The sequence below is a fragment of the Typopeltis vanoorti genome, chromosome 13, assembly GCF_054136105.1.
Source record: "Typopeltis vanoorti isolate ZY-2024b chromosome 13, IOZ_Tvanoo_1.0, whole genome shotgun sequence".
In the NCBI taxonomy this organism is placed as follows: domain Eukaryota; kingdom Metazoa; phylum Arthropoda; class Arachnida; order Uropygi; family Thelyphonidae; genus Typopeltis; species Typopeltis vanoorti.
Window position 1 is genome coordinate 71660144 of NC_143561.1, and position 18791 is coordinate 71678934.

The window sequence follows — 18791 nt, forward strand, 5'->3', positions numbered from 1 at the left end:
ATAGTACAGTATCTTATAATTCAGAATTAATTTCCTTTGAATGTCAGATCAGAGTTTTATATGCTTTTCAGTTCAAAATACAGTCAAGTTTATTTAATACAGAATAGTATTTTTTATATCTGTACTTAACAACATTGGTTAGAGTTATCTTCCCAATACTTTTACTTTATAAGTCCTATTTTGCTGTTTATTTGATTTCTTATTCTCTAATACTTTTCATATTTGGCTATATTAGTCTTATCTTATAAATGTTATGAAATGCAATTTTTTGCGATGTGACATAAACTTATGTTTATAAGTTTATGTTTAAGTTTATAACATAAACTTATAAACTTATGTTTATAAGTTTATGTTAGTGATTTTATTTCTACAGTATACTAGAAAGCAGTCCATTTCATTTTGTGTTTTCCAGTTTGTTTTAATCCTGCTGCTTATTTAATGTTTATAAATATATATCTTCCTCATTACTATTAAAATTTTTCTGAAAATGCAATTTAGGCTATTTTAGTAAAGTATTCTTATAGACTTCCTACAATAATTTCCTTTTAAATTTATTTCCTTGTATTTGCTTGCTTTACTTTTATTTATTTATTTTATATTGGTGGGGTCAAAACTTTTCCCATCAATAATCCATAATCACCTCCTGTGTTTTCAGATTAACATCTGAACTAGATTAAATATTACAGATAAAATGTATTTATATAAAATACAAATCAAAAGAGGAAGTAAAACAAGGTTTTTCTCTAGATGCCTCTTCAGAAAGAATCAAAACTAGTTAAAAATTAGTATTGATCTAATTATCTATTTATAGGATGTTTTCTTTAAAATTAAATAATGACAAGCATTGTCTAAATTAACGAGTTAAGGTCCACTTTCTGCATTGACATTCGGATTTCTTTCCTTATAATTTGGGAATCAGGGACAAACATGATGAACAGTCACATCAAGATGTTTCTATTGCAGAACAGTGGCACTATAGCAAGTGTGAACCCTGTGTGCTTACTGATTTTTTCTGGTTTTTAATCATACAATGTTAACTATAAATAGAATGTAATGAAAAGATTGGGTTTTGGTTATTATTCATGGCAGTGCTTTGTGGTATAAACAGTACCAGGGGAACAAAATAAATAATTTAGTAATTTGCTATTATCTCACTGGTTTTCAACTGGCATCTTCATTAAAATGTCTTATTATTGCTACTCTGGAGGAAGTTAGAAATTGGGCTAAATGTCATCTTAGAATAACTTCTCTCAGATCTTTGTCCATTTAATGCAGCCATACTTATTGAGGTTAGAGTGTTTCATAGCTCATGCTGATTCTAAAAGTAGTCTCTCAGTCCCACAGACTTATTTTCTTTCATTTAATTATGTGTGATGGGCATTCAGTGTAGTCTGCCAGACCTACTTGCCATACTGGTGAATATTGTTTTTATGTTCTGCAAAGCAGATGTTAGTAGGTCTGCTGATCTATCCAAAGTAGTGGAACTTGCTAAAGTTTCACATGCCTGTAATATAGCTATTCCAGGATGTTCAATGAGAAGAACAAGAACCAGGATTTGCTTATAATATATCCTACTTCAGGCTATATTATAGCAAGTGGATGAACCATCGAAGAATGGAGATTTGAATGATATTAAGGAAACTACCTTATAGTATAAAATTGAAGTCTTTGGATCATTTTCATTGACTATAATATCTATTAATTTCTTTTCATGGCAGTATAAAAGTTATTCATGGAGAGACTCTTACAGATTATTGCTAAATTCTATCATTATCTCTATCTTTGAAAATATTCACTGGAGATGCACTCAGAGCATCCACTCATAGTCCATTCCATTCACAAATTCACCATACCATGAGTAGAAGCTGCATCACATGCTTCCTGTTTCGGATGACTAAGTTCTCACCACCCTCCAATGAACTGCAAAATTGCACTTGTGTCTATGGTGTAAGATCCCCTTACCAACTTTTATGTTTGTAGCATTCCCCCCCCCCCTCCATTTGCTATTCAAACTTTGAAGACCATATTCCACAGATATCATCAGTTACCCTTTGCTGGATCTTTTGTTTGCCCTGCCAGCAATTTATCATACCAATATTCATATGTTATGCTTAGCAACATTTAACATCCATTCACAGCAGCAGTACTAGTATTCATTGTCATTTGTCCCTATAGCCAAACTGTTCAAGTCAACCACCTGCTGGAATACTGTATCTAAAATGTTCCTTATCACCCTTCCTAACTTTGTATCATGCAAATAATTGTATATTATTATCTAGACCAACCTCAAAACCATCAATATACAAGTTAACAATAACAGCCAAGTAGAGAATCCTGTCATACTCCATTTTCACCCTTTTTCTCAGATTCGGCATATCCATACATTACTCTCTGATACCTGCCAGTCAACTATTCTGCTGTTCATGTCAAAAGCCTTTTTTGTATACTTTTACTTTGGAGTTTGTATTACAACAACCAGTATAGAATCCTGCTAAAATGCATTGGCAAATTTCAGAAGTAATATGATATACCCATTCTCCTCATCAAACTCTGCAATCTATTATAAAACTGAGCATATTGTAATGCAAGAAAACTACCCTTAACAAATCTTTGCTATCCTCTATACAGGATCAAGATGCTGCTGCCCACCTCTGGATGCAAATCCTAATTAGAAACTGTGTGCTCACATTGAGACTCAAGTTGAATAAATTGGAGGTATTGCTAATTCTTTAGAACATTCCTTCAGCACTCTTGGTGATATCCCATCCAGTGCCACTGGGGATGATCAAATCATGGTCTTGCAGTAGGTTTAATGCCTCACTCATCCACTTCTATTAGTTCCATCTCAGTTATTTCTAAAGCATTTGACACTCTCGTGCCTTCTGCATTCACTAAGGTCATTCTTCCATGGTGGCATACTTCTTTTAATTCTCTCTCTCACACACACACACACAAAATCACTGTGATTTCTCTGTTCCTGTACAGCTTAGTGCTTTTCATAGTCAATGTAGGATTAAATACTATAGACAGTGGGTCAGTATGATGTGGTGTGCCCTGCTGTGATGATTACTTGGAGGTGTCATCACATAATATAAATATAAGTATTATCCTAGCCTTCTTTTTTATACTGCTCCTGTGCTTTGTCATCACCTTTCTTCTGGTATTGGATCAACAATTTATTTTTATGCAGCTCTTACTTCAAATTCTTATTGATCCTTTAATTTGAAAGTAATTTTTCTCCTAACTCTGATGATTGATGATATATCACAGCATCATCAGAGTTTGGAGAAAAATTTTGTGTATACATACAGTTTCAGCAATCCATTGACTATTTGCCATCCACTTTTCAACCTGGTTCCTGATAAGAACAACAGAGTTATTGTTTACACTGACTTTAGCCTAGGGTTTCAAAATTATCTAAGAAATGTGTTCACTGATTTTGGTTACTCTGATAATAAAATGTTAATCTTAAATATATGCTTACAATACAACATAAAAGTACTTCCCTAATAAAATGTTAATCCTAAATATATGCTTACAATACAACATAAAAGTACTTTCCAAAATAAGAGTAGTTCTTAAACTACATTAAAACTCAATTGGTGGTTTAAATCCTACCACTGTGCTATAACATTACAACTTTTCACTAATGTTGTCAGAATAAATAAATAAATAAATAAATATATTATTATTATTGTATGGGCACCTCCATGGAGTTTGAAGACTCATCACGGGATACCCAAACTTTGGGTATCCCTCTCACTGAACTCATTAGCAAACAAAGCACCAACTGATTCTGGCAACCCATTCCATTCATTTACAACTCTACAAGTGAAAAATCTAGTCCTCATGGTCCTACTAACCACACTTTTACTACTCAAGTTCCAAGGGTGACCTCTTGTTCTGCTCTCTCTAGCCAAGTGCATCAATATTGAACCCTTTAAGTTACTGAAATGTTTCTATCATATCCCCTCTTTTTTGCCTATCAACCAACTTCTGCAGCCCACACATCCTCCATCTATCCTTATAGGGAATATATTATAGATCTCTCACTATCTTGGTTACTCACCTCTGAATCCTCAACACCACTTCCTCATCCCCAAGATACCCAGGAGACCTGACCTAAGCACAGTAATCCAGATGTGGACATATGAAGGCCTTATAAAGTTTGATAACAACTTCCTCTACTTGTTAGCGTGTTCCTCAATACCCAAATAATCTTATGAACTACCATAGTAATTAGCAATATGTCTTCTAAACTTCAACTCTGTCTATCACCACCCCTAAATCCCTAGCATCATCTGTTTTCTGGAGTACAGTTTTATCAAGGTGATATACAGCTTGTAATCTATTTATCCCAAAATGCATAACTTTGGAACTTCCCTTAACTTGACTAGTTTCTTTTTGTAATCTCATTTTCTCTTCCTTTACATACTGATCACCTTTCTTATCTGATTTTTGTACTGTTCATGAGTTTGCTGGTCACTTTTCTTCTTATGTATTCCTCCACAGGATTTTCTTTTTCTACAGTTTGTGTGCAATGATATTACACTTCCATCTAACTAATACCTGATTTAACTCTCTTGACTTTGGTATACAATTTAATATCGCTTCCTCTTGATAATGCCACATTACTATTTCATATACACTACTAACATCCTCCCCTTGCAGGGTTTAATGCCATGATACAGCTTCAAGCTTCCACCTAAGCTTGTCATAATCACCTTCCTTGTAGTTCCACATATACCACTTCTTCACAGAATATTCCTCATGTTTCACAATCTCCCAAGTCAAGTCTGCATGGTCACTTTTCCTAATGTGGCCACCTTGGTTATGATAGGTCTTCTTATCCTCTGATCAGGTCCAATACTTTTGCACCCTGAGTTCCCTCCATCTCATGCTGCCTCAGATAATTATCTCAGTAGGTGTATAAATTCCATCCCTTCCTGCAATGCGATCTCTCTCTCTTCCTTCTACTCTGTATCTTCATAGTCGAAGTCCCCCATAAGAATCACTCGACCTGCACTTGTACTAATTTGCTGATGCATGTCTTCCAAATCATCCCTTCAACCCTCTGACCTATAGCAGCAACCAGCTGTATATTTTGTCTTATTGGCTTTGATCTCACACCAGAATGCTACTAATGAACAGCCACCCTCCTGCCTCTCTCCTCCTTTTTGCTGCAATTCATCTTTTATCATCAACAGTACTATCAAAATACTAAATCCTTCATGTTCTGTCCCTGTAACTACATCATCTGCTGTTAGCCAAGTCTCACTTATGTCTGTAACTTTTTGCAATAACTAATGTCAAAAACTCCTCTCTTTTGTTCCTGATTCTTCTGGCTTTAATATATAAAACTGCAGCATTCCCAACCATCTTTTCTTCCTCCATTGACCTGACCAACTTATTCAAGATTTTTGCTTGAGAGACTTATTCCTCAGTTGTTAATTCTTCTCACACTCACTTGCCTCATGCATGCCTTGTCACACATTCACTTACATCCATCCTAATTGCTTAAGTTTTCCCTGAATTTGCAGTTCAGCATACTCATAGAACAAAGCTCTCTCTTGATACTTAACAGCAAACCCCTTTAGATTCAGTCCATCAGCTTTATACAAATCCTTCTGTCAAATTCAGGCCATAGGTCCACAAACTGTACATTATTCCTTCTGCACAACCTGCATATTAATTTGTTTGCTATCAGTGCTTTCCTCTTAATTTCGCCTCTATCATGGCATGACAGGAGGCTTACAATCTTCATCTTCTTGGTCTTTATTTTTTGCTTCATCCAACAACCTCTTCACATCCTCCCTCATAGAATACTTCTCACCTACTCAGATCATTACTGCCAACAAAAACAGTTAGTTCTTTTACCTTACCTTTTTGCATCCAGATGAATAATATCTGATGATTAATAGCTAATGACTAATATCGAATGATATAATCACGTAATCACAAGAAAGATATTTATTTAACCAAATATTTCGGTCTGGAAATAGCAGACCATCGTCGGTGGTATTACAAGAACAGTTTAAAAAAAATATACAAGCTAGAATACTAGCTTGTATATTTTTTTTAAACTGTTCTTGTAATACCACCGACGATGGTCTGCTATTTCCAGACCGAAATATTTGGTTAAATAAATATCTTTCTTGTGATTACGTGATTATATCATTCAGTCTTATGTCGCAAGTATCCTTAAAACAACAAATGACTAATATCATTAATTTTTGCACCTGGGAAACGATTTTGTTTCCCAGGTGCAAAATCTTTTATTAAGTACTCAGAGGAGTACTTAATAAAAGATCTCAATTTTTACATCAGACCACCTGCTCCTTTCTCTTCTCAGCCTTACAAACTCCTGCTATTTCTCCAACTATATATTTTGATTTTGTGCTTTGTCCTGCGAAGTATAATGTGCAAGTATGCTATTTCCTTATTTAGGTCTTTTGCATTCTGCTGTATTTCCACTGTCACACATTCAGTATTAATTCTGACATTAACATTTTCCATTATACGATTGATATTGTCTACTCTGTTAACATTCGTTTTGTTCTTGTCACCTAACTGGCACTTATTGTCGAAATACTTAATAGACACTCAATCACCAGTTTCACTCTCCTTCCACAAATTCTTTAATTTTCATGAAAATATCGTATATTCTGGCGTACAAGTCGACCTGGCGTATAAATCAATATTAGAATTTTTTGAGTTTGAGTTTTTATAGTATACTCCTCGTATAAGTCGACTCGAAAAATTTCTTTAAAAATAAAAATTATGACAGTTTTTAAGTAAAATTTTTATACAGGTGTCAACCACTAGGATCATAACTGCCTTTTTAGTCCTTCCATTCTTTGTTTTATAAATAAAACATAAAATTTACAAAAGATATAAAATACCTAGTTGACAAAAGAAATTTTATTTTGTATTGACCAGTTGACCAATAGTGAACTAAAGTGCAATGGCTCCTTTTAAAAGAATGAAATATGACGTGAGTTTTAAGTGCAAAGTGATTAAATTTGCAAAACAAAATACTGTGTTTGCTGCACGTCAATTCGGAGTAAACGAAAAACTAGTTCGCGATTGGAGAAAAAAATGCAACTTTAATAATGGAAAATGTCAAAAAATAAGTGCACATTATGGAAAGGAATTTGTAAGTGGCCTATTTTGGAAAATAATGTTGCGGATTGAGTTCGAAAAAATCGCCAAAATGGACTCGTTATAATGAGAAATGATATTTGTTTATTTGCTTTGAAGTGGGACAAAGCAAATAACAAGGACAGCGAAAACTTCAAACTACAGTGAGGTGGTGTAGCAGTTTGTGGAAAGGAAAAATTTAGTGCTTTGACTAAAAACAAAAATCGCATAGAAGCTGCCAAAGGATTTGGATGATAAGTTATTAAGTTTTCAAAGATTTCTAATTGCTAAAAGAAAGCAAAAAAATTATTTGTCTCAAATTGGAAATATGAATGAAACTCCAGTTATGTTTGACATGATTGGGAATAGAACAGTAGAATTGAAAGGAAGTAAAACTATTTCTTTAAAAACAACTGGACATGAAAAAAGCCATTTTATAGTTGTACTTGCTTGTATGGCTGATGGTACTAAATTAAAACTTATGATAATTTTTAAAAGAAAAACAATGCCAAAGATCAAAATTCCAAGAAACGTTTTTGTCCATGTTCATGAGAATGGTTGGATGGACGAAGCAGGAGTTAAGCTGTGGATAAAAAATATTTGGAATACATGACAAGGTGCATTAAAAAATCCAAACAGTCTTTTAGTGTGGGACATGTTCAAATCCCATTTAACAGAGAGCACAAAATCTTTATTAAGAGAGAATAATACCAATATGGCAGTGATTCCAAGTGGGTTAACTTCACTAGTGCAACCGTTGGATGTTCGTATAAACAAGCCATTTAAAGACAGTGTATGAAAACATTGGAATGCATGGATGCAAGGAGGAGAGAAAAGTTACAAAAGGAGGACAAATGCAACATGCGTCTTTGGTAACTATGTGTGAATGGGTAGTGAAAGCATGGGATGAAATAAAACCAGATACAGTAATAAAATCTTTTAAAAAATGTGCTATATCTAACAAATTAGATGGCTCGGAAGATGATTTTGTTTACAATGATGACGAAATTGATGCTAAATCTGATGGAGAAAACGAATACAGTTTAAATGATGATATACCGGAAGAAATTACAGAACAAGAGTATAATGAACTTTTCATACATTCAGACAGTCAAAATTAAATTTTAATTATGTAGTTACCTACCTATTTTCTTTTGTAAATAATTTTTCCTCTAAATAAATTTATATAAGTTGAAATATTTTTACTTATTTACCCTTTTTTGGATATTGTTAATAAATTTAACAGAGTATGATACGTACTATTTTTTCTTGGAAAGCAATAAATTTTTGACCCAGCGTATAAGTCGACCTAAAAAATTTAGTACTTTTTTTCAATGCTGAAAAGTCGACTTATACGTCGGAATATATGGTACATCACACACACATGCTGCACTGTATAAAATCACATAAATTCAAATCACCCAACTATGAGGGCTTTGCTGCCATTGTTCTACTACGCATTGACTCTATACTGACAGTATTGTAAATTATATATTTAGTTTAATCCTTTATCCAAGTGTAAACAAACAAAGTTTGTTCCTGAGGTATCTTCAGGACTGGGGCAACTCATGGCAAAGGTGGACTAACTTCACATCGCTTGCCTTAATGATATAATCACGTAATCACAAGAAAGATATTTATTTAACCAAATATTTCGGTCTGGAAATAGCAGACCATCGTCAATGGTATTACAAGAACAGTTTAAAAAATACAAGCTAGAATACTAACAATAGATCGTTAAAATTAGAACACGCCATGTGATATTATATCACTAAGTATGAAACGGAATATTTTGAAGTAGAAACATGATTGAATTTGCTATTTAAAAAAAAATAATAAATAAAAAATAATGAGTAATCTTAATTAGACTTTCCCAGATTTTTGATATAGATATACAGTCACTATGATTCAGGTTGGGGTGATGGAGCAAGGCCTCCACGCTTTCCTTGAACAAACGTTCGAACCTATAACGGGATCTATGTAAGAGGCAAGTCCTGGACCAAAGGATGCTGTGGTCAGTTTCAATCCCGTGTTGAGCCAATCCAGACTTTTCAGGTTTGTTGTGAAGAATGGATGATTGATGTTCTTGGATTCTTTTTTCAAGAGAACGTCCAGTTTGTCCAAAATAAGAGAGATCACAGTTGCACGGAATTTGATAAACTCCAGGAAGAGATAAAGTTGAGCGTTTGTCTTTAGGAGAAGGAAAATGAGAAGACAATTTGTTAATAGGTGAATACGTAGTTGTTAAATCATATTTCTTTAAAATTCTTGCGATAGGTTCTGAAATACCGGAGATATAAGGAATAGGCACTCGACGTATTGAAACTTTGTTGTTTTGTGGAGGATTATAAGAATTGAGAAGACGTTGAGTACTTTTTTCAGAAAAGCCATTGAGTTTCATGTGTTGTTGGATAGTAGAAAGTTCTTTCTGTAGATATTCAAAAGTAGAACAATTAGTTTTGGCTCTTCTGATGAGGCATTTTATAATTCCTGTTTTTTTGACATGGACGATGGGCTGATTCTTTAAGAATATAACGACCTATGAATGTTGGTTTCCTGTATACTATAGTTGTAAGAATATTTGAAGGTGATCGGATGAAGAGAACATCTAAAAAAGATAACTGGTTGTTTTCTTCTAATTCCATAGTAAACTTTATGCAAATGATGCAAGGAATTAATACTGTTTAAAAAGGAAGGTAAAGCGTTTTTGCTGTGAGGCCAAATAGTAATTATGTCATCTATATATCTTACCCAAAAAGATGGTTGGGGGAAAATAGATGCAAAGAGGATTTTTTTAAAATGTTCTAAATAAAAGTTGGCTAAAGCCGGAGAAAGAGGACTTCCCATGGCCGTTCCTTCTACTTGGCTATAAAATTTGTTTTGACATACGAAATATCCAGAATGTATTACGAAATTGAATAGTTTTATAATATCCACGAGTTGCCCCAGTCATGAAGATACTTCAGGCGCAAACTTTGTTTACTTGCACTTGGATAAAGGATTCAACTAAATATATAATTTGCAGTCTAATCAAGTGAAAAAACTTCAACTGACAATATTGTATTTAAACACAAAATACAATATTTACTTACAAACTAAATAACTAAGTCAATCACACTGATATAAAACAGATACTACAAAGCTTTAACCTAATATTATTAACTAAAACATGAAAAAGTGATTTATCAGCAGCACTAATAATGACACAACACATACAATGCGTTCATAAATATATAAATAAATAAATCTTCTAGAAAGATTACTACAGCCAAACATGTTTCGAGTTGAATATAACTTATATTAACTTAATATAAGAACTATTTCGAACTTATGTTTGTAAGAACTATTTAGAACTTATATTTGTAAGAACTATTTAGAACTTATAAATTAATTTCTAATTTATATAATTTTATAATTTATACTCAGTTTATATACTTGATATTAACTCATAGTTAAGCTAAGGCCTATGTGATTTAGGTATCTTGCTCTAGAAATCAAATATGATAATTTCCCTCAAATTATAATTTCTAAAAAGAAACATGAGCTGATGATTTCACACCACCTCATGTTTCTTTTTTGAAAATTAAATTCTTAACAAATATTCTGCTGTTCTAAAAAAACATTTTTCATTTGAAACTAGGGGGGTAAGTTAATTAAAAATCTCGGGGGGGGGGTAAGTTAATTAAAATTTAAGAAATAAAAAAATGTCAGTAAAGCTAATCTGAAGATAATTATAATCAATAATGGTATGTTTGAAAATAATATATGATGATTAGCATCATCATATATACTTTTCTTTTAGTATGTGCCGCGTGTGATATTATTTTGTAAAATTATAGTACCTCTCTCTCCCTTGCAGGAGCTGTGCCAGTTTATTCTGGATATCCAGGTCGGCGTCGCAAACAGGAGAGAAAAGGCTCACCTGTTATTCCTTCTGCTACTGGCTACATTGAAGAGTGGTCACAGTGTGTTAAAAATTTGACAGTTTCTTCAAGAGAGAATTGGGCTTATCGTCTCATTGATGGTACAAGATGCTTTTGGCAGAGTTGTGGCAGTCAGGGAAAGGTAACTTTATGTTTTACACACATGCACACATCAATGTAGAATATGGGAAAGAAAACAAGCTTGTGATATGGATAGAATCATTGATTGACAGGTACTAAGAGGCAATGCATAGAGATTAAGATATTGGTTTGCCTCAGCACCCTGTTCTATCACCTATCTTCTTTCTCCTAGACATAAATGACATAATCTCAATCACCACTAATTCTATCCACAGCTTTACCAATGATGATACACCCTATTCATACCTCTATATACCTATATAATGGGATTAATAAATCCTTATATACCCATAGTATATTGGATTTATTAATTGTTTAGTTTTGTATGTTGATGATATTAGGATAGTCTCAAGAGTTTAATTTCCAGTTATTTGCTGATAATGCAAAGTTGGAGAAAGTGATAAGGAATATAGCTGATAAAGAATCCTTGCAGGTTGTTTTTAATGTTATGACATGTCACTGTCATTTGTAGGGAGGTGATTGAGAAAGAAGAAATCTGTTTGACACTTCAACAAAAACTTGAACAGTATTCTAAGGATGGAGGAATTGGGGGATTTATGTATAATAAGTAATTGGGTCGGGTAAAATAGAATCTCAAGTAGAAGAAAATGCCTAGCCTTTTAAAAGGCAGAGGAAGCTATTAATGTGATATATTTATGCTAGGAGTGATTGGAGATAAATTTCAGTCCAAGGAGAGAGAGAAATCTAATCCTGTCTAGTGATTTGTGCATTATTGAGGGCAAGGTAATGTCAGCTAAGATCTCTTTTGTGATAGAGAAGGCAAGACGTCTGCATTTTAGGTGGCATTGAAGGTGAGCAGGTTATTCTCACCCCATTGAATGATATAGGGATCAGTATTTAAGGTAATTTTGTAGATGTGTTGAAATTTGGGATGTCCTAAAACTACATGATTTGTTGAAAGAGGGATGATTGGAGTGTATCATCATTGGTAAAGATGTGGATAGAATTAGTGGTGATTGAGATTATGCTGTTTATGTCTAGGAGAAAGAGGATAAGTGATAGAACAGGGTGCTGAGGCACACCAACATTGGTGACAAAGCTCAAAGAGAGGGAACATTCACCATAACATGCAGTGATGACCAGAGAAAAATCTAGGTATCCAGTTACAGAGGGTGGCAAGTAGTTAGAAGGAAGGCAGTTTATATAGCAGGCCTCAATCCAAAACATGATCAAAAGCTGTAGAAATAGTGTGGCAGCATTTCTCTGTAGGCTTCATATTGGTATTCATAGTGGTGAACCTTTAATAGTGAAGAAGGTGACTGTTGATAATTTTCTCCATTATTTTGGAGAATCTCTGGATAATCAGATCATGTGTTTGGGATAACTGGTCCATATTTTTTATTCATTATATTCAGAACTGTCCTGATAACCAGCAGATGGGTTAGGGTTGTCCCGTTGTCCCCTATTTGCCACTTGGAGATATGCTCAGTAGCTAGTGGAATATTATATATATATATATATATATATATATGGAGAGAGAGAGAGAGCTTGAGATATTATTCATTAGAAAGACCATACATAATATAACGTCAAATATTTTTTGGGAGGTTTTTGTTGCACAACTGAAATAGAACAACATTCTAGGATTGGAAAGATTTAAATAATGTTAGAAGTTTTATTACTGAGGAGGAGTGTCTTGAATGGAAGCTGATACCAAGTTTTATGGAATCTGAGGTTACTGATGTGATAGATATATGACAGAAAAGGATAGATGTGTAAGTCAGCTCAAGAAGAGAAATCTAAATATTATCAGAACGGTGGATTGAAGTCAGAACTTTCTTACAAGAACTAAGGTCTAAGTTTGGAGGCATTGAAGTGCACTCATTTACTTTCTTCCAACTGATGAATTCTAAGGAGATCTGTTTTCAACATTGGTTATGGGTGATTTTGAAGCTTGAAATGACTGTGCGCTACAAGGTTTGGCAAATATACAAGAGCGATAAAATTTAAGTTCAGTGAAGTGGTCGTTATATTATACACTATCTAATCAAAAGTATCCGGACACCTACTCAAAACTGTAATCAGACTTTCCCTGTGACACAGTTTCCAGTAGTGGACATTAATATGGGGTAGGTCCACCCTTTGCTTCTGTGACAGCTCTAACTCTGCCGGGGAGACTTTCTACCAGGCGTCAGAATGCCTCTGGAGGAATGGCAGCCCATTCTTCCTGAAGAGCTATAGCCAGAGCAGTTTGTGATGTGGATCGTTGGGGTTTAGAGTAAAATTGGCATTCTAATTCATCCCAAAGGTGTTCTATGAGATTCAGGTCAGGGCTCTTGGCTGACCAGTCCATTTCTGGAATGTTATTGTCCACAAATCATTCCCTCACAGATTTTACCTTATGGCAGGTAGCATTGTCATGCTGATATAGACAATAGTCATCATCAAATTGATCTTCTGCCGTAGACAGTATGCAACGAGTCAAAATGTCCTTGTACCCTTCCACATTTATATTTCTATGTAAAGAGAGGGCCAACTTCATTCCATGACCCCCCCCCCTCGCACACACACACTGTAATGCCACCTGCTTCAGATTTCATTTTGGCACTACACATGCTTTCAAGAATCGTTCTCCAGGCATTTACCACACCCAGACCCCCCCCCCCGCATCGGACTGCCACACGGAAAAGCATGATTCATCATGCCAAATCATAGATTTCCACTGTCCAGTGGCATTGCTCTTTACACCACTGCAGGCAGCACTTAGCATTTACAGGAGAAATGTTTGGTTTATGGGCAGCAGCTTGACCATGGAACCCCATTCCTCTTAACTCTTGAGGCACAGTCATGTGCTGGCTGGACAGTTAGTAGCACTGCAAAACTCCTGGGTGATTGTTTTTTACTCAATGTCTGACAATTTCCATGAACCATCCTTCTTCAATGCTTGATGGTCCCTGTCTATCATTAAATGTGGCCTACCCGAATGTGGTTTTGTTGTGGTTATGCCTTCACATTTCCACTTCACAATCTTCAATAATACCATTTCCAGTCTCATGAAACAGGTCGATAATATATTACATGAATTTAAAAAAAAGAAAAAAAAAATAGAAGATAAAAATTTCTTAAAAAACGCTATACCCTGGACCACTTGCATTCCACATATTTTTGGTATATACCCTATATGTCTAATAACTTTGCACAAAGATACCATTGTTGGATTCCGAATGAAGAGAAATGGAAATTGTTAATACATCATTCAGAGTCCAACATAATCTACTATTCCCTGAGCAAAATTTGTATTTTTTTAACTAATAGTCTCATGTTCATAATGTTATTTATGTAATTTCATCCAAGTTATGTTAATCAATATTTATTTATTTATAAATTTTTGGGATAAATTACAGTTATGAAAAGCTGTGTATTAAAAATATCAATTATTTTGTGAATTTAATTCCTTCAATATAATGTTAAAAACTGTAATATGTGCATTTTTAATGTATCCAGGAAATTCCTTAAGATAACACTTGATGGGCTACTATGAGAAATTATGTTACTTTTAGCTAGCGTGTGCCTTAGTGCATGTTACTGTACTGGACGCACGAAGCCAATTGAATATAAACAAAATGAGTTAGAACCAGATTTTGGCGGGAAAGGGAGTAGGATTTGATAAGCAGTACATGAAAAAGAAGACACACGGGAGTAAGGAAGCAGGCAAGAAAAGTGGCCGATTAACATGTAAACGGAATAAGAAGGCCTGAGAATCGCTTGGCACTTTGACTTACCTTTTTCGGAGTTCTAATCCTGTTGTAATTTTTTATCGCCTTGCACTGGAATAATGCAAGTCAAGGGATAATAAGAAAAGAAAGAAATTGGAAGTTAAGTTGAACCAGCGCTAAAGGATATATTCTCCCGAGTCTATTAATCAGTTACGGAAACAAGAGATTCTTTTAAGTTTGTGTAGCCTCAAGGTGAAAGTCAACAAGAATTTAAGTGTGTTCATAGGATTCTCGATGTGAAGAAGCTATACTGCTTATGCTGGTAAGATTATCTTTTCTATGCCTAGTGTGAAGTAGCGAACATAATTTAATTCTTATCGCTGTATTTATCTATTCAAGATCGAAGTGTGATGTAGTGAGACATTTCCCTCTTGTTGTGCCAAATATTGTACTATTTGGATTAATAGTTCAAGACTAAAAGAGTGATATATAGAGAAGCCTGTTGTAAGAAACTTAATGTAATATTGAAAACTGAAATCTCTGCAAACTATTCTGCTAGGTTGACAGAACTTTGAAATCTTCAAATGATTGTCTGATGGTTTATTTATAACTGTTCTGAATGGTTAAACTGAGTTGATATTTAAACTATATTGAATAATAACTTTAATCAGAGTGAAGTTGTGAAGAGAATCCTTGATAATAAGAAGAATATAACTGTAAGTTTAAGTTCTAATCGTAATTATTATACTCAGCTGAGTAATTTGCTAGTATCTCAATTAAAACTTAATGTTTAACTGTATTTTCCCAACTAGAAGTCTTTGCTTTGATGTAAATTTATGTGATACTGCATTAAATAATTTTATTTTAATTGAATCTTGTATTTACCTGATTTCTTCATTGCACCGCTCATTAAAATAATTCGAATCTTAGCGGGAACCTTATATAATAAAGAGAATCTCGGCCTAAAATTAAGTTAGTAATAATATAGATTAGTTAATGATTGATTCCTCAACGTTGCTCATGCAAATTTGAACATAGAGTGGTGCAGTTAAAAATAAATATTCTCTGTGTTCGAATGAGGAGTCAATCAACAACTAGAATACACATCGGAGAAGAAAGTAGGATCCAACAAAATGGCACAGTGGACATGGCACAACACCATACTAGTGCATCACTTCTATCATAATGTGTAGCAAAATTACTAAAACCTCTAATAGGCACGTCAAAATTTATTGTCAAAAACACCGATTAAATATCGAACTTTATCTCAGAATAGTATTCTAACATCTCTATGTGCGACAACACTGAATACCAATGGCACCAATGTTGATAACCATAGGACACCGATCATAATTCACACACTCCTTTATAATCTTCTTATTTAAGCTCACATACTAAATTAACCCCCTAATCATATTTTAATCCATATTAAATTAATAGTTTCTACAAACTTTTTCAGACATACAAAAATATATTGGGAAAATTTGGAGAAAAGAGCAAAGCTAATAATAATGGCAAATATTTGTTGGATTTCTGCTCAGGACATGGACTGGTCATTACTAACACCATGTTCCAACATAAAAATGTGCACAAATTCACATGAAGAGAAGGGGCAAGAAATAAGAAAAGTCTCATTGACTATGTTATTGTTGATAGTGATGTTTTCTCCCTGGTGCAGGACACCAGAGTGTACAGAGGATTTGAAATTGGAAGTGATCACTATTTAGTCTTGAGCAGAATAAAATTGAATTTCATATTGAAAAGAATAACATGTAAGAAAGTTTTAAAGCAAATTAAGGTTAACAGCTCTCAGATGTGAACTGTAGACTAAAATACACAAAGATTATTGAAGAAAAAATGAAAGAGTGTGAGAACAATAACCAAATTTTAGAGATTCAGTGGCAAGCCTTGAAGAAAACGTTGATTAATTCAGCCAGAATCAATCAAACATTGATTCTGGCTGAATTCAAACATGTGGTGAGATTGTCTGCAAAGATAAAAAAAAATCAGAACTCCCTGGTGGACACAGGAAGTTAAAGAGGCAGTGAAGGAAAAGAAGAAAGCATATCAAAAGTTCCTGGCAAATATATCAGCTTGTGCTCTTATAGAATACAGAGACAAATGTAAGAAAGCTGAAAACTGTGTAAAACCAGCTAAACAAAAGTCATGGGAGGACTTTGGCAAGAACATAGAAAATAAATATCAAGAAGGTGGCAAGATATTTTGGAAGTTGTTGAAGAAGCTTAGCAATGGAAGAAAGAGTACCATAAAAGGAGTTAGAGATGATAAAGGTGACATGAAAACGGGAGAAAAAGATATCCTTGAAGTATGGAGTAATTACTTTGAACAACTGCTAAATGAAACAAGCAGTGATGACAGCACAGTGGTAAAAAACACTGACCAGGCATGCAGTCAGGAATACATATCCATACTTGAAGTAGAAAAAGCCATCAAAGGCTTGAAATGTGGAAAGGCAGCAGGAGTAGATGATATTCGACCAGAAATGCCGAAGTATGGTGGTGGTATAAGAGTCTTACAGTGGCTGCACTGCATAGTTCAGAAAGCCTGGACAGAGGGACAAATTCCCGATGATTGGAGTAGAGCTCTCATAGTACCCATATATAAAAAGGGAAATAAAACTGAATGTGAGAATTACAGAAGTATTTCCCTACTGAGTGTTCCTCGTAAGATATTTACAAGTATACTTGAGAAACGGTTGAGAAGAATTGTAGAAGAATAGCTTGGTGAAGAACAAGCTGGATTCAGGCCAAATAGAGGCTGTCAGGATCAGATCTTCACTTTACAACAAATAGTTGAGAAAACATGGGAATATAACAAAGATCTCTATTTGAGTTTTGTAGATCTGCAAAAGGCATATGATAAGGCACCAAGAGAGAAGCTATTCAATATGCTACAGTTATATGGTGTCAATGGGGTGTTATATCAAGCAATACTTAGTCTTTATTTGAGTTGTAAGTCAGCAGTTAGAATTGATGGAAGTACAGGAAGATGGTTTAATGTTAAATCTGGTGTGAGACAAGGATGTACATTATCCCCTCTGTTATTCATTATCTATATTGATCACATTATGAAGAAAAGTGGTATTTAACATGATATCAAAATTGAAGATGTTAATTTCAGCTCTTTGCTTTATGCGGATGATGTTATACTTATCAAAAAATCCGCTAAGAGTCTGCAAGATTCCTTGACTAAATTGAACTGTTGTAATAGATATGGTATGAAGGTCAGCAATAAAAAAGACAAAGACAATGAAAATAGGCAGAATCGTTGAAAATGTCAACTGTATTGTGAACGGAGAACCTGTGGAACAAGTAAAACATTTCAGCTACTTAGGCACGATTTTTAGTGAACATGATAAATTTAATATGGAAATAGACAACAGAATCAATAAAGCTGGTATAGTAGGAAGTCAGTTGAATAAATTCATATGGAATAAGCGAGAAATTAACCGGAACACTAAATTAGCTGTATATTCAAGACAGTGTTCAAACCAGTTTTAACTTATGGATCTGAGAGCTGGGTCAGAAGTAAAACACTTGACCAAAGACTAGAGACCACAGATAAGAATCCTGAGAAAGATTAGGGGTGTGAACAGATGGCATCAATGGCAATATCATATTAAAGATGAGGATATTAGGAAAGAACTTGACATTATCAGCATCCAGGAGTGCATTAGCAGAGCTAATCTCAGGTGGTATGGTCATTTAAACAGAATGGGCAAGGAAAGATTGGCAAAACAAGTGTTCTCTGTCAGGTTGGCAGGAAAACGACACAGAGGAAGATCAAGATATAGGTGGATTGATACGGTACAAAGTGCCTTTGACGACAGAAATATAAGATCCGATAATATTGGAGTCTTGATAAGTAACAGACATCTTGAGGAAAATTG

At 34.3% G+C, this 18791-nt stretch overlaps 1 protein-coding gene across 1 annotated transcript in view; it reads left to right on the top strand.

Moving 5' to 3' along the window:
- LOC150100279 (E3 ubiquitin-protein ligase HERC2-like) overlaps window positions 1–18791 on the top strand; it is a 338356-nt gene that overhangs the window by 16754 nt on the left and 302811 nt on the right. Inside the window, exon 2 of the mRNA XM_090402625.1 lies at window positions 10980–11205. Within this exon, the coding sequence (XP_090258751.1) occupies window positions 10980–11205 (226 nt within the window). The remainder of the gene's footprint in view (window positions 1–10979; window positions 11206–18791) is intronic.